Source organism: Sminthopsis crassicaudata, chromosome 1, assembly GCF_048593235.1.
Source record: "Sminthopsis crassicaudata isolate SCR6 chromosome 1, ASM4859323v1, whole genome shotgun sequence".
Classification (NCBI taxonomy): Eukaryota; Metazoa; Chordata; class Mammalia; order Dasyuromorphia; family Dasyuridae; genus Sminthopsis; species Sminthopsis crassicaudata.
This window is the reverse complement of record NC_133617.1, coordinates 354,414,067-354,439,372: the sequence shown is the minus strand read 5'-3', so window position 1 is coordinate 354,439,372 and position 25,306 is coordinate 354,414,067. Positions and strand designations below refer to the sequence as shown.

The 25,306-nt window shown below is 40.0% G+C and overlaps 1 protein-coding gene across 1 annotated transcript in view; it reads left to right on the top strand.

Moving 5' to 3' along the window:
* Nucleotides 1-25,306, top strand: part of CELF4 (CUGBP Elav-like family member 4) — a 553,093-nt gene that overhangs the window by 468,910 nt on the left and 58,877 nt on the right. Inside the window, 1 exon segment of the mRNA XM_074279239.1 lies at nucleotides 4,737-4,742. Coding sequence (XP_074135340.1) covers nucleotides 4,737-4,742 — 6 coding nt within the window.

The following is a 25,306-nucleotide window of genomic DNA, read 5'->3' as shown; positions in this document are numbered from 1 at the left end:
ATGAGAAATAAAACAGCAAGTAATCTAAATGGGATAGAAAACAGAATGCTTCTAAATCCAAGATGACTATGAGCTACATTTCCCCAGTATTCTGGAGAGGGAAACAGGAGAAAATAGGTATACATCCTATTTCATCTTCCTTTAATATAGTTTGTTATCAAAGGGTATGGTGATTCATACCTATAATCCTAGCTGCCAGGAAGACTGTAGATGGCAAATATTTTAATCATAAGAGTTCTGAGTTAAAATGGGCTATGACTATTTTTAAATGCCCACATTAAGTCTGGAATCAATATGATGAGCTCTTGGGGGTTAGCTGTTTCTGGTCAGAAACAGAACAGGTCAGATCTCCCTTGCTGGTAAGTAATGGCATTGGGACACTAAGATAGCTGCTACTCTTCTAAAACTTAGGCAAGGTGGCAAAATCCAGTTATTTAAAAAAAAAAAGTTTGCTCTTTAAAGTATTGACTATCACCTTGCAATCCTATGTTTAGAACTTGTAGAGTATGAGTAGAATTTGTAAAGCAAAGCTGTGGTCTATTTGTGGTTTTAATTCTCTCCGGTCACAAAGGCCCCAATTCTTACTACATTAAAAATCTTTGCCACCAGCCTACCCTGGTGCCTGAAATTCAACTGCATTTGGGTTGAATACTTCCCCTTTCAGTCCTCTTTTCTATTTAGAGCTACAATGGACTAACTACTACCCTTTACTAGACTAGCTTTGTGATCTTGTTCACAACCTCTTATTCTAGAAACAGTAATGAAAATTAACACTACTATTGCTTCTGGAATGATTGTAGCAATTGTCTGTCCCACAGTTCCCTCCACCATCTGAATAACTTCTTAGCCTTAAACCAAAAAATTCTTTCCCTGTCCATCACTCTTTTATATATATGATATTCTCTAACTAGAACACAAATTCCTTGAGAAAAAATGACTATCTCTTATTTGTAACCTTGATATTCATATAATTTCTAGCACATAGTAAGTACTTAAAACAATTTGTTGTTGTTGTTGTTGTTGTTTTTCATTCATTCTATAAAAATACAAAACTCCTTGAAGTAAGAAACCTAGTTTGTCCTTGCAGTGGGTGAAAGATGAAATGACTGAAGAAACAAAGGTCTGAGCTTTGGAGTGTAGCTCTTTCTTGAACAATGCACACGGATTGCCTACAAATCCAGATTAGGGCCCTTCCTCAGCTTGAGTCTGGGCTTTAAATAGAGGGGAAGATGGGCTTTTATACATTAAAAACAATTAGTTAAATAGCACCAATTAACTAAAATGGAAACAATTAACCACAATACAATAAAGTCATCTGATTTCTAATTAGAGGAAATATTAAGGACTTTCTGAGTTAGGAGGGAGAGAGTAAACAGGTACAAATCATAAATGTTCCATTCTCCTCCCTCCCCAAGTGATTGTGAACAATAAAAGGAATATGGAAGCAATGATTGATTGGTCCGTATGGGCCAGTTTTCAGTTAAGACATATAGGTGACTTAAGATATATAATTGTGAGAAAACTCCTTGTCTCAGTCTTTGGATCTGACTAGTTTTCTAGTCACAGTTAGTTAGACAGGCTGATTCCCATCCCTCACCATACCACCTGTGAACTGTCATAAAATCATGGAATGAAATAATCTTAGAGTTAGGTGGAATCTCAGAAGACATTGATGACAACATACACCTGAACAAAAATCCTTCCAGTGATCAAATTTGCCAATTTCAGATAGCTATGATTCTCAGGAAGTTTTTATTCTTTTATTAAACTGAAAATTTCTTCCCTGCAGCTTCCACTTATTGCTCTTAATTCTACTTGGCCAAGTTGTTCTAGCCCCTTCTTGCATATGATAGACTTTATAATACTTGACCACACTCATCCTCCCATGTGAAGTCTTCTCGTGTTCTTTCCTAACAAAATCTTTTTATTCTTCTTTTTTTTTATTGCTTTCTTTTTCTGGTTATATATATATATATATATATATATATGTATATACATTAATTTTTTAAAAATACACATTTCTTTATGAGTCATGCTGGGAGAGAAAAATCAGAACATAAGAGAAAAATCACAAGAGAAAAAAATAAAGATCTTGAAATCCTATCATTCAGTGTTTAAATAATCCATTCCAGTTTGGGTCAATCTACCATTTATTAGTTCATCTAATTGATTTAAAAAAAAATATTAAATACAACAGACCCAAAAACTGCTTCCTGGAGAACCTCACAGAAGAACTTCTAAGTTGATATTCATGTATTAATGGGTACAATCATTCAAATGGTTCCAAACCAAATTAATTTTACTATCAAATAGCCCAAATGTCATTCACATGAATAACATGTAAGACTTTGCTAAATGCTTTGCTAACTTCTAGATAAACTACAAAGCACCCCCTCTTTTATCAGTCTAGTAATATTAAAAGGCTTAATCACTCTTCCTGCCCTCAAGCTGCTAATAATCTACTGTTATTGTTGTTGTTTGAAGTTCATTCTCAAATAAAAGATCAGGAAGGTGTTGCCATGATTTGCAAATGAATTAGTCTGAAGTGAAGGAGGACTGTGCAAAGTGAGCAATGATACTTTCTCCTCCAGAGCCATCTGGGTCCAGTGGCAAGATATAGATCATGAGGATTGGAGATGGTCTTGATGCAATGAAAGTATACTAAAGAAATACATTTGAGTATAAAGCTAATTAAGATGTAAGAGAGCAATTGGAATTCCTACAATTGAATAGGGAGGTGAAGAATGACTGTAAGAGGGCTTGGATTGAGACTAAAGATAAAAAGGGCATGTAAGAGAATCTTCCTGGACCAAAAAAAGAGAAAAGATGAGAAAGAAGGTGAAAGATTGTCACAGGATTCTAATCTGAGAAATTAGAGAGACAGTATAGGACAGTAAGGAAGCAAACAAGTATTTATTAAGCACCTACTATGTGCTAGGCGCTTTGCATATATTATCTCATTTGGTCCTCACAACAAACAACCTCGGGAGGTAGAGGCTACCATTATCTTCATTCTGCATTTGACAAGCAGACACAGGTTAAGTGACTTGTCCAGGATCACACAGCTAGTAAGTGTCTGAAATGCACCTTAGTATTTCTAAGATAAAGAAGGAAAAAGAAGAAAAGAAAAGAAAATAGGTTCTTAACTGAGCTGATTAAAGGAGTAACTCCAGAAATAAGCCAAGTAAATGCCCATTAAGAGTCAGAGATTACTTTGGATTGATGTGTGACTTTCTTTGTAATTGTGTTTATATAGTTTCTGACTTTGTCTTGACAGACAATATTGTCCCAAATATTTTACATTATCTACAGTTATTTTAAATGAGATTTCTCTTTCAATCTCTTGCTGTTGGGTTCTCTTTCTATCTCTTGCTACTGGGGTTTGTGGGCAACATGATATATGGCTTTCTAACCACTAAACTCATGAGGCTTCTTTATGAAAGTCTTTATGAATGGGAAAGAACAGAAAAGAACAACCTGAGGCAGGAACGGAAGTGTGCTGACAAGGGGCTTCTCAGTTTTCATGGCCATAGCTTAATTCTTCCGTTTCAGTCCAATAATTAAATAATTGAGTTATACAAAGCCAAAAAAAGAGGTAAAATTGATCAGGATGGTGAGGGGTCTGTAAATTGTGCCTTGGGAAGGACGACAGACTTGAAGGAGAAGAATGGGTACACAGAGTAGAAGGTTCCAAGCTGATCAGGATTTTTGCCCACCACTCCCCAGGTTTATTGAGAAACAATCCTAATACTCTCTTGATGCTGGTGACTGGTAGAGTATGTATGGCTAGGAAGCCATCCCTGAGGTCACAGAATGTGGAGTGTGTGGAAGTGAGATGTGAACAGAGAGTTAGTGTTGTGACAAGCATGATTACTGTCATAAGTCAGAGAGAACAAGCAATTAAAGAAGAATATGTATGAAAACTGATAACAATGTCATCCAGTGAGAGTGTCCGTGGGCATGTCTAGGGGTGGCTAATTCTACTCTGTGCCTCCCTCACATCCTCACAATACCACGACAAAGCTTATCCGTTTGTGGTAGCTTTTTACCTCTGCTGAAATAAAGCCCTTGTCTGTCTCCTTGAGAGCTAAGGACAAACTGGCCATAATTTATGTTATATGGAAGAGGGGGAGAAAAACACAAGTCTACATTATGCTATAAATTATCATGTGATAGGTGAAACACCAGAAAATATGCCAGATGCCAATGGAAACCCCATTAGACAGCAAGGTTCTGTGGTAGAGAAGTCCCCACAGAAATCTTGAGAGGCCTGCAGCAGACAGTGTGCCCAGGAAGGATAATATAGAAGATAAAATGTATAATCACTCAACTGGAGAGATGAAATTCATACATCCCCATCCCCCATACACACCAAAAAAAGGTGATTTCCATTTATAGTAGCTACATTATCTGGAACAGGGCTTAAACTTTTTCCACTTGCAATCCCTTTTTGGCCAAGAAATTTTTATGTGACCCCAAGTATAGAGGTATACAATAGGTATACAAGTCAAACATTTACTAATAATAAATTATAATTACATAACTTCTCATATTTAGTTACAAGTCCCCAGATGGAGTCATGACTCCACAGATTAAGAAGCTTTGGTCTAGTATACCTTTATGTTTTGTACCCATGGTTTTTTTTCAATTAAGATGAAGTTGGAGATAATAGGGTGGTGTAGAGATGAAAGAGACCAAAGAGATGGGGAATGAGACATTAGTAGAAAGCTAGATAGAAGATGGTAATGTTTTTGCCTCCTGAACTTTATTATCAGGCCCCTTGGGCTCAGGGAGTTTCTCTAGGCTTCTAATAACACTGACCCCCACACTCTTTTGTCAGTGACTCACAGCATTTTAACTCAATTAAACAAATGAAAGTTTCATAGTAGACACCAGATATCTAAAGATACCTCTGCTCTCAAAGAATTGACTAACAGGAAGAAGGATCAGACCAAGTATCAAAATGGGCTGGCATCACAGGGCTAGAGAGAATTCAGTCCAGTTGCTGATCACTTAGTAATCTCCTGGGGGTCTAGCCCCTGACACTAGTTCATTATCAGCTCAGGGCCTTGGCTCTTCTATACTTCCTCTGTTTGCCTCTGTCTCACCTTTCTCTCTCTGCCATACCTTTCTATGTATCTTTGAGTTTGATGTGTTTCCCTTTCGTTGGCTGTACTTTTATTTTTTTAAACACTCTGGAATCTAGCTTTCCAACCTTTTCAATTGAAACTGCCCTCTCCAAAGATAACAATGATCTCTTAATGTCTATCATCAATCCTCATCCTTCTTGACCTCTCTGCAGCCTTTGCATATAACATCTTGCTCTTCTGTAGGTTTTCATGATCCTCTTCTCTCCTATCTCCCCCCTTTTTACCTGTTCAACTCCTATATCCTAACTCTGACTGCTCTTGAGTTCTTTCCCCTTTTCCTACCTTTCCTTTTTATTATCAAGGGCACCATAATCCTCCCAATCTCACAAAAGCTAAAAAACCTCTGTGCCATCCCCAATACCTCACTACCTCGTATTGGGAGTTGTCTCTGAATCCCAGTCTTTCCTTAAAAGAAGCTTTTAGTCCTTCCTTCCTTTATCCAAAGTAATCAACCACTGCCAAGTTTTGCTTCTCTTTCTAACTTCCTGGGAAGTCTGGGTTCCCTCTCTGATTCTCTTGCTTCTACTCTTGACTCTAGATCCCAGGGATTTAAACCTCCAAAATATCCAAAGATAGATTTCAGAGACAGAGGGTGAAGGGATAGTCATGAACTTGGATGGGGAAAAACATTTTCATCTTTATTTCAAAATAGTTGGTTTCCTCTAAACTTCTTTGTATTTTATTTCATGTTTTTAAATACATGAAACAAATATATGAAAAAACATTACTCTGAAAAGGGATTCATAGGCTTCATTAGGATGTCCATGACATACAAAAAGGTTAAGAAGTCCTATTCTAAACTCACTTGTTTGATTATCTTATCCACTCCAATAAGCTCAATTATCATCTCTATATAGATGATTCTTATGTCTGTATATCCCTAATTTCTCCTTTGAGTTCCACATTACCAATTAACTTTTTGATATGTTGAACAGAATTTCTTGTAGGCTTCTCAAACTCAACGTATACAAAACAGAATTCCTGATCTTTCCCCAAAACCCTCCCTTCTTCCCAACTTTTCCATTACTACCCTCACTTTCCCTTCCAGAGCCATCTGGGTCCAGTAGCCAGATACATATATATACACACAAACCCACATAAAAGTGTGTGTGTACCTCTATCTATCCACTTATCTTGAATGTACCTGGTTGTTTAGATTTTGTCTATTCCTACAAAAGAATGTGAGCTTCCTGAGGATGGTGTTTTTTCTTTTCTTTGCCTGGCACTTAGTGCAGTAACTAGCACATAGAAAGCACTTAATAAATACTTGTTAACTGAGTTACTGACTAGACAGGACTTAGTGTGATCAAGGGCTAGCATTCATAGCTTGGACTCAAAGTATGGGCTCTTAGGAAAGGAGATGCAAATGGCTAGAATAGCCTGGGAAGGCTTCCTGAAGTACTCATGGATATGAGCTAATTCTTGAAAGATGAATGAGACTTAGTTAAAGAGAAAGGAGGTAATGTGTGATGATAAAAAAGGATCCTGGAAATGTTTCAGCGAGACCCGAGTTTGAATCTCTGATGCACTACTCTTCCCTCTATGGCCTGGGACAAATGCTCTGGGTCACTTTTTTCATCTGGAAAACAAAAGGGTTGAAGAAGGTCCTTTTGGTACCTGTAATTTTGTGATCCTAAAAAAAGAAGTAGTTTTGCCTAAGGAGAGAGGTGGAGCAAAGCCACCAAGATAAAAACAAACTTGATATCTGCTGGACAAATTTTAGGAAGTAGCCCTGTATATCTGGCCTGGATTCCCCTTCTCTCCCTTGCCTTCCCCTCCCTGTTCTAACTCCCTCAGTAAAGGCCTTTGACCACACTGGTATGCAAAATGATTTTGCCCTGTCAGCATCTCCCAAGCCCTGGAGGGGTCAAAAGAGAGCCTGAGACTTCTCTGGGACTTGGATTTTTTTTTTTTTGGTGGGACAAGGAAGCTTGATCCCCTTTTTGATGACCTCTGCAGGGAGAAGAGGAGAGAATCTCTGAGAGGAGGAGGGAGAAAATAAATAGTAAAGGAAGCCTATAGCTTCTCTGGGTCTATGATGGGGGTAGGGGGAGGACAGTGGGCACTGAGCAGACATGGGGAGAGGAGGCTCCTGGACTCTCTCAGCGAGTAGGGTGGGGGAAGGGTTATGCATATGGATGTGGCTTTTCCCATCTCCTCCCCTCCTCATCTCCCCAACATCAAACAACTCCAGATACAGCACAGGCAGATCAAACAGCCCAGCCCAGCCTGCCCCACTGGCTGCTTTGGAAGGACTTGAGTGAAAGGCCTCATTTGCATCCTGTGTGTGTGCCCAGAGAGATATTGCTTCCCCAGCACCCATACACACACACACACACACACACACACACACACACACACACACACACACACTTCCAGGCAGCCCTTTGATCTGGTTTGATGTCTCTTTCAGTTCTTCTTTCTAACCAAAAAGGCTTTTATCCTCTGAAGCCTCCATCTCTTTGGGTCTTGTCTCTGTTCCTCTCTCTCTCTTTCTCTCTCTCTCTCTCTCTCTCTCTCTCTCTCTCTCTCTCTCTCTCTCTCTCTCCCTCTCTCTCTCTCATCTTGTCTGTGTCTATGCGTCTCCCCCTCTCACTACTCATTTTCTTTCCAGCCATAGTGAGGACAGAGCAATTGCATTATTTTAATATTTTTCATAAGATCCAATATCTCATTGATCACTCTTCCCAGTGAAGATCACTATTTACCTAGACTATCTCATTCTTGGTGATTCTTATCCTTCCATTCCATGAATTCTCTCTTTTTTTTAAAATTAAATTAAAATTTTCCAAACATTTGCCTAATCCCTAGCTCATATCCCCCAATTAAGAAAGTAAGAAAAATAAAATCCCTGTTATAAATTATATTTAAGTTAAACTATAGTTAATTCAAACAAATTTCTGCATTAGCTATGACCCCCCCAAAATATCTGACTGCTTCATAGATGTTGTGTTTGCCCCAAGTATTCTTCAACGAGTCTATAAAGTTGTTGAGAGAGATAATCTATATAATTGCTTTTCTTCCTAATCTTATAGTTTATTTTAGTCATTTAAAGACAGCATTCTAAGAAGAGATCCAGTAATATTCATCAGACTGCCTAAAAATCCATGACTCATAGCAAAGGTTAAGAATTCCTGCTCTATTCAATGCCCTAAAAACTCTCCACTAAGTCTTTTACCACTGCTGGGTACATTTAGACTTTCCAATTGTTGTCCTCCTCTCTGGCTATGGAACATGTCCTTGATCATGACTTTTACCATTTCTTATATGGAAGTCATTGTTGATAATGTGCTGCAGACTACTTACCTCTACCTTGTATCTTTCCATTGATCTTAAGATCATCTACAATTCTGAGATTGTAATGTCAATGACTCTCAGCCATATCTAGCAATATAGCGAGAACATTGCTGTGGAAAAAAAGATCACCAACTTTCCTTGGTGACTAATATGCAAATAAATTGATTTCTTTAGAGCATATAGAATTCAAGAGTAAAGTCATTTCTGAACCTCTATGATTCATGAGATTCTTGGGGTCATCCATCTTGGAACCACCTGAAAAGACTTACTTACTGAAGGAGGAGGCTGGCTGATGTTTAGAACACTTATATAATGCAGTTTGGTCTAGGACATACTATGAACCAGAAACCTATCCCTTCCTCAGCACTTGGGGACATCCCTTTGCATACCCTTCCTCCCTGGGGACATTAATCTCCTCTCTACCCTTAAAAAGCTATAACCATTCCCACCTTTGTGCCTTGGCTCCTGCTTTTTTCTTACCTGACATGCCCTTCTACCTCCTTACCACTAGAAAAATCTCAGACATCCCTCAAGTTGCAGCCCATTTCCTACTACCTCCATTAAACCCTCCCTGACCACTCCAAATCCCATTGATCCCTCCTTTCTCTGACCTACTGCAGCACTTAACCTGAGCTGTGCAATCTTGGATTTAATCAATCAGTCAGCAAGCATTCATTATAAACTTATTATATACCAGGCACTGTGCTGATGCATGGCTGTGTCTTAATGTCACACTGTGTCTTCTCTCATGTTGTTTTGTGTACGTAAGGTTTGCCTCCCTAATTAGATTGGGAATATCCACTTTCAGAAGGCACAAAGTGGGTCTTCTTCTGATTTTCCCAACATGAGTGGGAATGGGTTTAAACATATAATGGATAATAAGTATAGGTTTGCTGGCTAACTCTTTATTGACTTCTCCTTTGTGCATAGGATGGGAGTAGAGGCAGTGGATTGAACTAGATTGCCTTTGAGGCCTCTAATTCCCTGGCTTCCATTCTTTGAGGCCCCCTTTATGTGCTCACCTGAAGATGGCAAGCTAGGATCAGAATGGAAAATACGTATGAGCCCACATATTAAGTCAGTTGACATAATGTATGTAAACAGTGCAATCTTCTTATTTCCTCCTTAATGCAAATGCTTGTATAAACCTACCATTAAAGCACATTGGCATGCCTCACACCTTCTATTCCTGGTGCCAGAAGGTGGCTGCCTAGAAACTGTGACCATCAAGGTCCTTTACTTAGCCTCTGGGCAACCTAGTCATCGGGAACCAACCGAATCAGTGACTGGCAGCCACTAACTCCTGTATCCCAATTCCTCCCATTGTCCCTCCTTCCTATATTAATTCAACTAGGTAGGGTCAGAACAGGTCCAGAAGTGACTATGTGCAAGAACATCAGGCTCTCCACACCTTCCCCCAAGAAGACTCCCAGGGCAGGGACTCCCAGAAATTCCCCCTATGTTACCAACCACTTAGGTCCCCTAACCTCCCAGAGACATGAGGACTAACTTTCCACTATGATCAATGAGAAAAGCTAGTACCATGGAAAAGTAAAACATTCAATCAATAATAATAGCATGTTTATTATGTTATTACATAACAGATGAATGAATAAAGAAGGATTTATTAACTTCCTGCTATTTATCAAGCAGTATGCTCATTATAATAGTGGTAAGAGTTAGTAAGACAGAGTGAATATACCCCTAGTCTGTGAAGCAGGATGACTTGGCTTTAATTCCCCTCCCAATTCCCTTTATCCCTGACACAGACTGGCTACATGAACCTCAAAAGTCATTTGATATCTCTTGGTGTCCAGCAACTCTCAAAGATCATAGGCAGTCAAAGAGTTGATCTGCATTGGGAGAGAGTTTCTCCTTGGGAGCTTCTAATTGGATGAAATAATAAGTTTGGTTAAAAATAATGATGATAGCATTTCTATAATACTTTAAGCAATTACACATAGTGCTTTTCTCACACCACCACCATGAGGTAGATACAAGTACTGTTTTTATAGGTGTGGAAATAGAAGTAAAGACATTATATAGTCACAGAGCTGTGTTGGAAGTAGGATTTGAATTCACATCTTCTGAGTGCCCAGCAGTTCTCTTTCTACTCTTGTTGCCTCCTTCTCCTATTCCCTGAGAGGAGAAATTTTACTTACTAAGTAAAAGTTTTTGGTTCAGAAAGGGAACATCATTCTTTTTAGAAATCCCTAAATAAATATCTGCACAATATCAAGTATCTTTAAAACCTGAGCTATCCCCAAGCACAGAAATCCATCTTCCTGGAGGCTGCTTGAGGGAGACCGGCCTTACAAGCAGAACAAGCTGACTTGTTGATGTGACATAGGGACATCCAGATGAACTTTTCCTGTTCCCAGTTTTTCCCCTAACTTCTTCACCTGCTAAGTGTCTAAGATTAAACCATTAGAAGTTCATCTCTTTGTATCAAGACATTGAAGGTCTTAGCTTAAATGGAAATGTTCCTAAGAAAAATCACACCTAAAATCAGGGGTGCTTAATTAAATTACAATCCATGGATACCCAAAGTGATGTGTGGAGATAACTTGGATGACAAAGAAAAAAATCTTTCTTTTCACTAACTTCAACTAAAATTGAGTATTTCCCCCAAATATCTAAAAACATTATTCTGAGAAAGTGTTCATAGATTTCATCAGATTGCCAAAGGGGTCCAAAATATCAATTAAAAAAAACTACCCTTAATACACTTTATCCCTTAAGTGATTAGCTGACACATTACCAGAGACAGAAGAAAGATATTTTAAATCCTTGCATAATGCAGATATTATCCCAAGGAGAACCACTATAGTGAGAGGCAGAGAGACATAGTTTAAGTTGTACTGTACTTGCAATGAGAAGGGGAAGGTTTGAGTTCTAGCTCCCCCATTAACTGAATGTAAAATCTAGAGTAAATCACTGAGCCTCGATACCCTCATCTCTAAAAGAGACTTAAAGATTCTTGCCCAACTTACCTCCCAGGAGTGTCAGAAAAGATCTTCATAAATATGAAAATACTATATGAATTAGGATAATTAATAAGTTCAATACCAACAAAAGTGTGGTGAGGGGAAAGGAGTTCCTCCATAGGCTAGATCTCAATAATCACAACCTAGATGGACTTTTCTGGCTCTTGGGGATGGTGAGTTAAAAATCCTCCATCCTCCTTGTTCTGAGGGAAGAGCAGCTCCTTCACTGAGTCCTGGGATCTGACCCAGGAGAAAGAGAAACTACAAGCAGGTTGGCTGGAGAAGAACAGACATCCTCACTCACATAAGCACAAAGTTTTGTCCAAACACTGAAGAATTAGTTTCTCCAAAATAAAAGTGGGATGTAGGTACAACACTTCAGTTCACAAGCTCATAGCTTGTTAATTCTGCAAGAAACCCTAGACATTTAGTCTAAACCCTTCATTTTACAGATAAGAAAACTGAGGCTCAGAAGGGGAAAGGACTTTGCTGAAGATTCTATGTGCTTGGGATTCTTGCCCCACCAGAGCAATCTCTTTCATGCCCACAAATATTTCCCCAATCCCTTCTCATTCCTGCTTCTATAATTCTGTTGTTATTATAACCACCCAAAGCCTGCAGGCCACAGGTTCAGATCCTATCTTCTTCAAGAAAGCGTTTCTGATTATCCCAGCTCATACAACCTCCTTCTCTGTCCTTTGACATTTGAGGTTAGTAGTTGACCTTGCCCCTTGCTCTATGATGCTTCAGATGTGGTAATTTTGTGTCCTAACCAAACTGAGAACTTTCTTAGAGTAGGAACTATATATCTTTCCACTGTCTCCCCAAACATTTAATTCAGAACAGGGTTGAGAATTGGGGGCACATAAAGGGATGATGGCAAATCATTTCTTAGTGAGGCAGTTAGGTGGGGAACTGGATCTGAATTCAAATCCTGCCTCGGGCATTTCTTAGTTGTATGAGCTCAGGTTACAGTCACTTCACCTCCTTTGGGCCTCAATTTCCTCACGTGCTAAATAAGGAGAAAATATAGGCTCTCATTAATAGAAATTATGAGCTCAATGCTGGAGCACAGATGGAAAATGAGGAGCAGAAGTAACCTGAAGCCTACAAACTGGCCTTGCAGGGATGTGCCCAGCTGGGGTTGCTAGATTACCTTCTGTACTTCCCCCTTCAGTCTAACTCTCTCCCTCTCCCTCCCTCCTCTTCCTTCTCCCCTCCCCTCCTCTTCTGTCTCTGTCTCTGTCTCTCTCTCTCTCTCTCTATTTCTGTCTTTATCTCTGTTACTTTCTGTCTCTGATCTCTGTCTCCTCCTCTCCTTTTCTCTCCTCTCTTTCTGTCTCTCTCTGTCACTGTCTCTGTCTCTCTGTCTCTCTCTGTCTCTCTCTGTGTATCTCTCTCTCTCTCTCTCTCTCTCTCTCTCTCTCTCTCTCTCTCTGTCTGTCTGTCTCTATCTCTGTTACTTTCTGTCTCTGTCTCTCTCCGTCTCTCTGTCTCTATCTCCTCCTCTCCTTTTTTCTCCTCTCTTTCTGTCTCTCTCTGTCTCTTCTCTCTCTTCTCTCTCTCTCTCTCTCTCTCTCTCTGTATCTCTCTCTCTTCTCTCTCTCTCTCTCTCTCTCTCTCTCTTTCTCTCTCTCTCTGTATCTCTCTCTCTTCTCTCTCTCTCTCTCTCTGTATCTCTCTCTCTCTCTCTCTCTCTCTCTCTCTCTCTCTCTCTCTCTCTCTCTCTCTCTCTCTCTCTTTCTCTCTCCCTCTCTCTCTCCCTCCTCCTCCCTCTCCTTCTCTCCTGGACTCCTCCTCTTGTCTTTCCTTGTTTCCTTCTCTAGGTCTCCCCCCCGCCCCAATTTCCCCATCCCCTTCCTTTTTCATTAGGATACACTAACCTAGGCAATATAGTGGCCTTGCTTGCTGCAATATTGTTATGGCTTGCAGGGATTTATGAGGATGCCTTGTCAATTCCTGCAGACTGCCCCATGCTGTGAGTTATGCAATAGGCCATTGCCTTAATTAAGACAAACGGCCTTTACTAGATCTGTCCCAGGAAAAAATTACTCCCTGAGCTCCCTCTGTGTAGCCTAAGAATGACAAATGCCTACCCAGGAAGGTGTGATGCAGTCCTTGTCCCTGATTCACACAGGCTCCACCTCATCAAGCCGGGTCCCCTGCCCCAGCCCTCTCATCATAGAGGTCCTGGCTTCACCACTACGGTATAATAGACAGTACACAAGTTTAGAGTTAGGAGTTCTGACTTCAAAGGCTGCCTCTGATCCTTACTAGCTATGACAGAAGTAACCTCTCTGAATCTGATTTATCTGCAGAATGGGACTAATAGCTACAGTACCTGCCTCACAGGGTCGTTGTGAAACTCAAACGAGAGAGTACAAGTAAAGTACTTTGCACGTTCTAAAGCACGATATAAACGTCAGTTATTATTGTCTGGAGTTAAAAGCCTCAGATTAAAATTCTGCTTCTCCCCACAACCTATTACCCCAGATTTCCCCACTAGATGACTGTGGGTCAGTCATTTGCCTTCATGGAGAAGCCTAGACTAGGTCATCATAGAGTTTCCCTCCTATTCTAATGTTTTAAGCATCCTCAGTCCGACCTTAGTGAAGGTTGAAGATATAGTCACATCCTCTGGTGTGATTTTTTTTTTAAAGACTTTCAGAAAGCCTTTCCTCCTCCCTGAAAATTTCTTTCCCACTTACTTCTCAGTGCTGAAAATTCTTGTCATGAGACACAGCCCATGATTCCCCAGTGAGAGATCAGACCAAAGTACAAACCTCCCTGGCTGAGCAAATGCAGTGACCTACATTCATGTTTTTCTAGACTGGACCTGTGACGTCTTTGTGGTTAAGAAACTCCCAGTGAGGAAACTCCCTTACCTACCAATGCAGCTCAGCAATGACTCTTTAGCTTAGAGCCCCAGGCATAGAAAGGTCAAAAGACCTGCCAAGAATTGGAATAGCCAAGGTGTCAGAAGTAGTACTTTTTAACCCAGGCCCCTCTAGTTGTGAGTGAGCTTGCTATTGATTTATAGGAATGCACAAAGTAGTCTACTGGACTTAACAAGATGTTCTTATAATCTATATTATACTGAGGTGCAAATGACTAATGTCAAAACATTTTCAGAGAGTAGCATGCTTGATGTAAAAATAGAAGGTACCACAAAGAGATGAAGGGGTGTTGGGTCACTGCTAGCAAATTTAACTTCAAAACATTGCTGTGGAGATCTCCTTCAATCATATGGAGCCAATCACCCCTTCATTCTCCCCAGCCATAGAAGGAAGAAGATATTTCCAGCATAGTAAATGATTCCCTAGAGAAAGAATTTATAGTGGTTCTAGACTTTCAGAGCCTGTGTGTGCAAATTTCAACACACACACACACACACACACACACACACACACACACACACACACACACACTGATTTTTTCTCCACACCAAGAAAAATGTGCATCCTAATCAGGATTCTATCGCCTCTCAATTTGTCATTCCCCCCCCCCACACACACACTTTTCTATTATCTCCAAACTCTTCATCCTATGCTTCAGAGAACAGAAATCTTTACTACTTAGTGCCCTCTAAAGAAAGGCAGACCTTCCAACAGTAAGAAAGGAGCAAAGCCAAAGATTGGAACTGAAGTTGTATCTGCCTTCCTCTCTCACTTTTATTTTCTATTGAAAAAGAGACAGGAAAGAATAGTCTAGTTACTTCTCAGTTATTTGTACATGTGAATAGGAATAGCAATACTCATAATTGCAGTGATAGTTTTTTTAATAGCCAAAAGCAAATAATCTCAAAGAGAAGAAAATCCAAATGCTGGTTCCATTGGAGCTTTATAATGTCTGTCTTTCAGTTCATTTCAATCAATTAACTGTTCTTAAATATTACCGCTCAGGATATTTTAAGAGACCTTTCTTGACAGGAGAAAGAAAAGCTCTCCAAAGGCAGACCTCAGGCTCCCAGCTTTCCCTATTATTGCTGGCTTCCCTGGTCCTATGCTAAAGAAATGGAAACTCTCTTTCCTCTCTATTTCTATTTTGGAGTACTTCTATCAACTGGCACAACAGAAGCTCCTACAAGTCCAGCATGAGAAAAGACTCAATTCCAGACACCATTCCATAGTACACCAAAGGACTACAAAATAAGACAGTGTCCAGCTTCTCCAATTCAGAAATGCCATTTCAACTGTAATCCAGGTGGGATGACTGGGATGTTGCCCCAGAGTGCCAAAATTTAGAAGGAACTGATTATACTTGCAGTCTTTCAGCAATATAGAAAGTTTTCAGTGTCCTGCGATATAACTTTCTCCCCTACACATACCTTAAGAATGAACACTGGGTGATCTTCTTAACTACTTCCAACTTCACCTCCAAGCTGGCAACTTCCTGCTATCCCTTGCCTACCTTCACATACATACAAGGAAAAAAGAGAGGGGGAAATAAATTTATTAAGCTCAAACAATGTGCCAGACACTGTAAGAAGTGCTTTATAAATATAAAGTCATTTAATCCTCACAACAGTCCTAGGGAGTAGGGGATGTTATGATCTCCATTTTATAATAGAGGAAACTAAAACAGACAAAGGGAAATTCTGCAAATATATATATATATACATATATATATATACATATACATACATATATATACATATATATATACATATACATACATATATATATATATAATTTATCTGAGGCAGGATTTGAATTCAGTTCTTCCCAGCTCTAGGTTCAGCACTCTGTCTACTATACCAATAGCTGCCTTCCATAGTTCCTGTCCCTTGCCATGGAAACAAAAAATTCCTAGTTCAAGCTCTTCCCTGAAGGCTAGAAATCTTTATATAATTCCTAAATCTATCCCAATCATCCATCATTTGTGGTCTTCTCTACAGAGAATCTCTAAAAAGTTCTAATTCTCTGTCCTGTTTCTCCAGATTATCAGCCATCCCTGACTATCTTCTGTTCCTCATGAAGTAGCCAATCACTGCTCCCTTAGCCCATGTTCCTATCTCAAGTTGAACTCTCATTGAAACTGATTTCCTGTCTCTCTAAATTTAGGGCTCTTCAGAACTCCAAATCCCAGTGGGTGTAAAAAAAATTCCTCTAATCATCCTCAGTTTTCCTCTTAGATACCTAGATTTTCCCTGCTCTCAGTTTCCCCTGTGTTCCCAAGGCCTCTTGCTCTTTCTTCTCCTAGGATCTTACCCCTGCTTCCCCCTCTCCCTGAAAGCACAGCAGCTGGAGGGGAGAGAACAGTAAAAGTCTATTGCAGCTATAAAAGGCATTAACCATCTGAGCACTCGTCCCCATCAGGCGGAGCAGCCCATTCATACTTAAACAGGAAATATTGTTTAATGCCGATGGTAATGAGCGAATCAAATTTTGAAAATTAAACCCGAAATTGAGCATTAGAGCTGGGGCGCCAGCATTTGGCAAAGCAAATGGTATTGCTGCTGCCCACCCACAGCTCCCCACCCTCCTTCCCAGCCCCAGGTCTTGTCTAGGACCACAGTCCAACCAGACAGATGCTCCTTAAAAGCTGCGGTGTGAAAGGCCATGGAAGGCTTCCAGACAAAAATATTCTTGCCTACACCAAACCTGCCATGATGCCTGAAATTCCACCATTACTATCTTCTTTCTTTGGGTCAACCTACAGGTAATTCCTTCTAGGTAGGGCAGTATATTAAATTAGTCCTTCTTTGTAAATGAATTAATTCAACAGATTTCCTCTCTAACAAGAAAGGTATCTGTGAAGAAATAAGATGAGAAACTTTGGAAAACCTGAGGGGAAAAAATGTATAAAAAGAGGGGGAGGGGATGCACAGGGGCAAAGGTGCCAAAGATATACTTTACCAACTAATCCTTAATTTCCTTTTTCTGTAAAATGGGTCCTTTTATCAGGCAGTCAGAGCCAGTCACCCAATTTAACCCAAACTTCTTAGTGAGACGGAAAAATGTTATCAGAGTTGAATGGACCTCAGAGGTCATACATCAACTCAAACCTGTTCTACATCAATTCAAAGATACCCCTGACAAGTGGTTATACAGCTTCCACTTAAAAACCTCCAATCAGGGGAATGGAGGTCATTACACTTTTAGATAGCTCAAAGTGTTTGGAAGTTTTCCTTGTTTTCCTCTTTCAAAGTGTATGTACACTGGCACATAATCAATAGTGAGGCTTCTGAAAAGATGGTAGCCATCCAGCTGCCACTAACAAGGAAAACACTCTTAAAAAGAAAAACTTAAGTGATTATTACTATTGTGATTATTAATATACAGCACTTTACATATACTTTCTGTATGCTTTCATATCTATTAATTTATCTCATCTCACAAAACTCCTCCTGAGATAGGTAGCACAGATGTTCATTTTGTAAATGACAAAACTGAGATCCAGAGGCTAACTTGCCCCCCAAAACACAGAAAGTCAGAAGCAACCACTATGATAGAACTCCGATCTTTCAATGACAACTACTACTACTACCATCATCTACTACTACTACCCATCACTAATACTAGTACCAGCTACTACTACTGGCTAGCATTGATATTATACTTTTTAAGATTCAAAGTAATCTATCATCTAATCCATATATTTAAATATGAATTGACTCTTCAAACCAGACAATAAAATGAATAAGGGTGTAACTGATTAAATTTGAGTGCCATAAAACTTCATTTAAACATACCTAAAAGTTATCTTGGATCTCTCTACAGCTTTTGGGCCTACTATCCCTACCCCATCTCCTGCTTCCATCTATGCTTGATCTTTGTTCTTTCCTCATCTTCTCCTTTGCTGGATGTTTCTACCACACATTAAAGTGGGATGTTGCCCTAAAACTCTGTCTTGAATCTTCTTGTTCTACATTTTTCTCTTAATAATCATAGAACCTTGAGTGGGTTCAGTTATCATGTTTCTGCAGATGATTGATTACATAGAATCTCAAGGTCCAATGCAATATTGTTATTGGACATCTCAACCTGTCCATCCTAATGACATCTCAAATTCAAACTGTCCAAAATGAAACTTACTATACATTAATAGCACCTATAGGCTCTGGTATCCCATAGTAAAGGAGCACCTTACTGCCATTGGTGAGTTAAAGTCACCAAGTCCAAAAAATAGTCTCTCAGGATACTAAATGATCAAATGTAAGTTTTAGAATTTTTTTAGTCCAAGAGGCAAAGCTTATCCTATAAACCTCTAGTCCATAAAGATCTCAGGCAAGCTATTTGGATTCATGTCACTATAAGATAAGTATTCCATGTCCTCTTAAAAGTAAAAAAGAAAAATATGAACATTTATGATATAAGAATGTGCTATAGACAAACTTCTAGGCACTAGCATTTTAGGGTTGCAAGAATCCAAGTTTCTCATATCAACCCAAATATAAATTCTCAGCCACTGTCACTGATAGACCATAGGATTAAATAAGGATAAATACTGTCCAGATTTTAAAGAGCAAAAGAATGGAGCCTGAAAACTTGAAGCCAGTGAGCCTGACTTCTATTTATGATAAAATTCCTGACTAAATTTTTAAAGGTTAGTTGATGAACATCTAGAAAAGGAAGAGAGTGATTAAGAAGACTCAGCACAGCATTGATTCAATTCAATGACCATTCATGAGATGCCTTCTATATGCAGAAACCATGTTCAAAGGATACAAAAATGAAACAGTCTTTACCTTCAAGAAGTTTACATTCTATTGACCAAAACAACTTGTAGAGCAATAAGCAAATACAAAGTATTTATCAAAGAATTTTGTTGTGGAATCAGGGAGGGGTTTGCTATTAACAACTGAGCAAATCAGGAGAGACTTCCTGAAAGAAGCAGCATAACCTGAGTTTTGGAGGAAATTAGGGGGATTCAGTGAGGGAGGCAGAGGTGAGGAGGAAGAGTGCTCCCAAATAGTAGGGAATGATCTATGCAAGAGAAAAAAAGTCAGGAAACAGAATAACATGGAGGAGGACCAAAGTATAGGCCTATTGGGCCAGGGCATTAAGGGAATGAAAGAGAGCCTAGAAGAGGTAGTAAAAGCACAGAAGGTCCTATTTTATCCTACAGACTGTAAAGGGCTGCTAAGCTGCTTGTACTTAAGAGTGACACAGTCAAATCTGTACTTTAGTCAAGATGAGCTGGTAGATGTTCAACAAGTGATTCTCCCCCAAGAAAGTACACATAAAAAACTTTTAAATTCACTCTGCAATATTACCTTTTTCTATTGCTTTCAAAAGTCTAGGAAAATAATCAACAAAATAATAAATTAACTCTGACTTGTAGCACTTACCAGTTTCTAAGATGTAACTGCTCACACTGAAAATTTAACAAGTGGCTTTTGTGATCCAATATGAGCTGACTCCAGCATATCACTGGCTTTAAAAATAACCACTTGTTCATTGTGTAGACAGAAAGGAACAGATGTGGAATATATTGGGGAGCTAAAACTGGATGCTTGGGACAAGTTGGACTTAAGAGCTAATTGGATGTGAGAAGAAAGGGAGAAGAAAGAGTTGAGGATGGTTCCCAATCTAGGTATATGAAAATATGGTGATAATCTAAACAAAAACAAAGAGGGTTTGTGGGGAAACATAATGAGTTCTGTTTCTGAAACATTTAATTCACTGAGAATAGGTTGTGCCACACTAACTCCATTTCCTTTTCGTAAAGGCTAGATCAGAGAAATGTTGTTAAATATAGCTTACATAGAATTTAGCCCAGCATTTGACAAAGCCTTTCATGTTCTTCTGAACATGAGCTGGACAGTAGTGTCATTCAGAACAGAGAGACTATCTGGAGCAGAAATGCCATCATTAAAATGGTTCAATATCACCTTGGAAGGAAGTCTGTTGTGAAGTATCCCAGGAATCTGTGCTAATTAACATTTTTACTACTTAAATTAATGCATAGCTACCATGTTTATCAAATTTTCAGGTGACAAAAAAGCTGGAAAGGATAACTAATACCCTAGATAACAGAATCAAAATCCAAAAACCTTGACAGGCTAGAACTTTGGGTTAATTCTATAGTAGGATGATATTTAATATGGATAAATGTAAAATCTTAAACTTGGGTCCAAAACATCATTGTCACAAGTGCTAGATGAGGGATGCATGGCTAGATAGCAGTTCACCTGAAAAAGTATCTGGATATTGAAGCAGACATCAAGCCTGGTATGAAACAACAGTGCAATCTAAGAACCAAAAATGCAAATGCAATTTTAAGTTGTTTGAAAAGAGACACTGGATTCATCAGTTCTAGGGAGGTGAGATTCCCTCTGTTCTGCTCTTGTCACACCATATAAGGCACATTGTGATCAGTTCTGGGTGTCCAATTTTATGAAGCTGATTATGTTTAAGTGAGATCAGCAAGGATAGTGATGGGTCCCAAGATCATACCATGTCAGCTGAAGGAACTGAGAATGCTTAGTCTGGAGGTCAAAAGACCAAGGAAGAACATGATAGCTGCTTTTTTGGTGGCAATTAGGAATAAGTGATTGCTTAGGGTCACACAGCTAGTGTCAGTCTGAATTTGAACTCAGGTCTTCTGATTCTAGGACCTGTGCTTTATCTACTGCACCATCTAGCTGCTCCTATGGTAGCTGCTTTCAAGAGTCACTATGTGGCAGAAGGAATGAACTTGTATTTTTGGCATCAGAAAGCAGGATGCCATGGTCCCATTGCCCCAGGAATAATAAGGGAAAATTTTCAAATAAACAAATTTAGGCTTGAGGTAAGAAAAAAAATGTTCTAACAAACACAACTTTCTAGAAGTAGAATAGACTATTTTGGGAAGTCATAGTTTTCCCCTTCTCTGGAGGGTTTTGAGTAAAGACTAGATGACCTGATAAAGGTACTTCTAGTCCTCTAGAATGGTCCAAATGGCCTCTATAGTCTCTTACAACGTAGAGATTCTCCAGTTTAATGAATTCAACTAAAACAAGATGATGTAGGGCATTGGTAGCAGTGCCTTTGATGTGCTCTTGACCCAAACTGAGGAAGCCTGCATATATGTAAATGAAGATATCAAGGATAAGAGGCCAGCATCATCAATTCACCTCTGCCCATATTTGCACTGAATTAACATGTGGTATCTTTCATGTAAGGTGAGACCCCATTGTGGACTTTAAACTGAATTCCCATGTGTGGGAATGTATTATAATGAACTGTCCCCCTCTTGTGAGACAGCCAATAGGTTTAAGGGGTTAGATTATGTTGAGCATTAGATGGATCAGTCATTAACTAAAATTAGAGAATTTCTCTAATGGAGTTTTATTGACTACTTCAGATGGAGTCCAAATCCCAAACTTTGACCTGATTGGCAAACATTCATTCCAATGGGGGGCAGCTAGGTGGCGCAGTGGATAGAGCACCAGCCCTGAATTCAGGAGGACCCGAGTTCAAATCTAGTCTCAGACATTTAACACTTCCTAGCTGTGTGACCCTGGGCAAGTCACTTAATCCCAGCCTCAGGAAGAAAAAACAAACAAACAAACAAAAAAAAAAAAACAACATTCATTCCAATGCATGCATGTGGTTGGTGACTCCAGCAGTGTGAATTGGAAGAAGCACTATATTGAAAGAAGGAAATATGAAGTTGTCCATCTTAGGTTCTTGGTTATGAGTGAGGAGAGGTCCTGACTACCATGATTCTTCTCCCTCAGTTCCAAAGCTCTTCTATCTCTTTAATCCCCAAAGCTGGCTCCATTCCTAATATTCATCAATTGATCAGACCAGCCAGAGACAGTTTGCCTTCCCCATCAGCTATTCTTGACCTTAATCCCTACCCTCATCTTCATCTCTCTAAGGAAGACAGGTTCCCAGTATTAGTCTTCAATACCCATATGTAAGAGACTTTTAGTACAAGACATAGGAAATCTTACAGAACAGTCTACAAACAAGTGCCTGAAGAGTGCCAACTGATCACACTGGGGATCCCAAGGAGAGCAATCCTAAGAATTGTATAAGTATTATCCAGGGAGGCTTCCTGGAGGAGATACTATGGAAGTCAGGTTTCTTCTGTGGACAACAACTCTGGAGAGCACTTTGTAATTCATATATCCCTAAAGAGTTCAGAGACAGGAGGCAAGAGCCCAATCAAGCCTCCAATTTAGAAGTATTCCAAAGAAGGAGTTACCTTATCAGTGTATTAGGTAGGTTTGGGGGATAGGGTATGGGTGGGAGTTAAGGGTGGGGTAGAAGAGAGAGAGTTGGAAAAAAAATAACTGGCAAAAGAGAAGTGGCAATGTGGAGAGGAGCGTGTGGATGAATTTTAATGCAATCAGAAAGCTGTAATAATGATAATAAAGGAATATATTCAGACGTCAGGAGAGGGAGAAGGGGACCAGGCTGCAGCTCCAGAATTTAAATCAGGCAGAGGCGGAGAATTCTCTCTACCCTTTTTTCCTTTCCTTTTTTTCCCTCCCAATGAAGGAAATGGAATTTTTAAGCAGGAGGGCAAGAGATTAGCAATTGGCAGTTTTTCACCTCTTTGTTTTCCAGCAAATCCCATTTAATCAGGGACTTTAATAGAAGGAGGCTCTGGCCCCAAAGGCTGGCTGGGGCACTGGGTTAGATGAGAGTCATTGATCCCGGGGGGAGGGGAAAGTGCAGATCCATGGCATACACACACACACACACACACACACACACAGAGTTTCAATAACCTCCACTGAAGTCTTTAAAAGCCCAAGTTTAATTTGATCTGAAATGTCATCACCACTTCTGAGAGAAAATATGTTGACTTTTCCTTCACCTTTGCCTCTTATCTCTCTCTCTCTCTCTCTCTCTCTCTCTCTCTCTCTCTCTCTCTCTCTCTCTCTCTCTCTCTTTCCATTTCTCTTCCTCTTTCCATTTCTCTTTCCCTCCTTCCTTCTCTCCCTCTTCCTCTCTTTCTCTCTTCCTTCCCCCATTTCTCTGTCTTGCTCTCTCTCTCTCTCTCTCTTTCCATTTGTTTATGTCTCAATTTTTCTATCTCTTTATCTGTCCATTCTGCCTTTTCCCATTTCTTCTTTATGGGTCCTTTTTGAAAAGGTCCTTGTCTCCATTTCTCTACTTCTAACTCTACTTCTTCTCTTTCTCTGTCTCTCTTTCCTTTCTGTCTGTCCCCCTCTTCCTCTATTCTGGCCCCACCACCTGAATTAGTCCATTTCTCCCGCCATCCTTAACTTTGATATTCAGAGAAAAGTAATATCTCAGAGGCCAACTCAATTTAAGGATTGAGAAGGGAGCTTAGAAGACCACCCAGGATACGAATGGCCACCTTGGCAAAATGCAGATGCCCTATTTAGTATATGTTTGTGCTTCATTTCTTCTAACAATCCATATCCCAATTCTCTAGCCACACCCAACTCCAAATTCCCATTCCCCTTTAGAGATCTTTCCTAACCTCAACCCTGAGGGAACTAGAAGAAAATTCAGATTTCAAAGGAAGCCTGGAAAGAAGGTCCAAAAATGAAGAATGAACTAGCTTTGAAAATGGGGCACAAGTCCCTAAGGCTCCAGGGATCAATGGCTCCTGAACTGTCCATAGCTGACCCCTCTATCTGTCTCCTGGTCAAACTACAGTTCTAGACTGAATCTGAGCTTGATTCTTGATGAGGCATGGGCTTCCAATGAAACAGGGTAGCAAGCATGAGAGCACATCTGCCCATGACTTGCCCAAGGAGAATGGATCCCTGAGGCCTTAGGGTGGAGCAAATAAGCACCACAGCCTGATTGGGGGGCAGGGGACAGCCTGGTGCAGTGGAGAGCGGATTGGCTCAGCAGACAGCAGTCCTCTGATGTTACTTGTGTGAACTTGGGTAAATCACTTAACAACCTTTCTTCTAGTTGGACTAAAGGCTATACATAAGGTGTAAAAGAGTGCCTCTTGGCTAAAGGGGAATATTGAGGGTGGTAGGGTGGGGGTGGAGGAGCAGGCCAATCAAGGAAAGCTTCCTGGAAAAAAGGCAGTTCTGAGCAGGGTTTGGTGGGAGAGCAGAAAAAGGAACAAGCACCTGCATTTCTCCATCACTGTCATCATCTCATTTTGAACTGGCCTCAGTCAGTGTATCTCATATGATGGGGGAGAGGAAGCAGCATGCAGATGTTTGGGCATATGTGTATGCAAGGGGTGAGTTCTGCCTGCAGGGAATAGCTCCTAGTGGGAGAAGAGTAAACAATGCCCTGAAGAGGGTATGTGCCCCTAAATGCTTTGTATACTCCTATGTCCATTTATGCCCGTTTGTCTCTGCCTTGGCTGTCCTTCTGTGTTGGTATATATGTATCTGAATGTACGCCCTGAGTATGTGCTCTTTGTGCCTTTTGGGGTACACCTATAGACCTATGCATATGGGAGCATATTTTTGCATGTGTTTGTATATAGTTGTGTGAATATTTTCAGGTAAGTGTGCATGAGTGCATTTGCATATGCTTGTGTATGTGTGTTTATACAGGTGGAATAAAGCCCTTTCTGCTCTGAAGGCTATGTTTGATCTCTGGATCAGACATCAAATTACACTGGGCTTGGGTTTCCTGGAGAAAATTCTATTCCATATGGGAGGGTGGTGAATCTGCTTGCACACAACAGTGGATATGTCTTGTGCATGCACACATGTATGCTTGGGTGCATATGTGTATGTATGTAGGCAAGGGAGAGAGAAAGGGAGAAGTATGTGTATAGATGTGTATGTTTAGAAGTCTACTATGTATTATCATGTTTGAAGCAAGGAGCTAAGGTTTTTAAAAAGCAATGCAGAGAAGACATGAAAATGGTGTGGTAGGTGCATTAGGCCAGAAGATGGTGGGTGAGGAGAATGTGGAGCTTCTAGTCAAACTTTTTGGCCCCGCTTTTCAATGATGTGACCTAAGGTCATCCATCTGCTTTTCC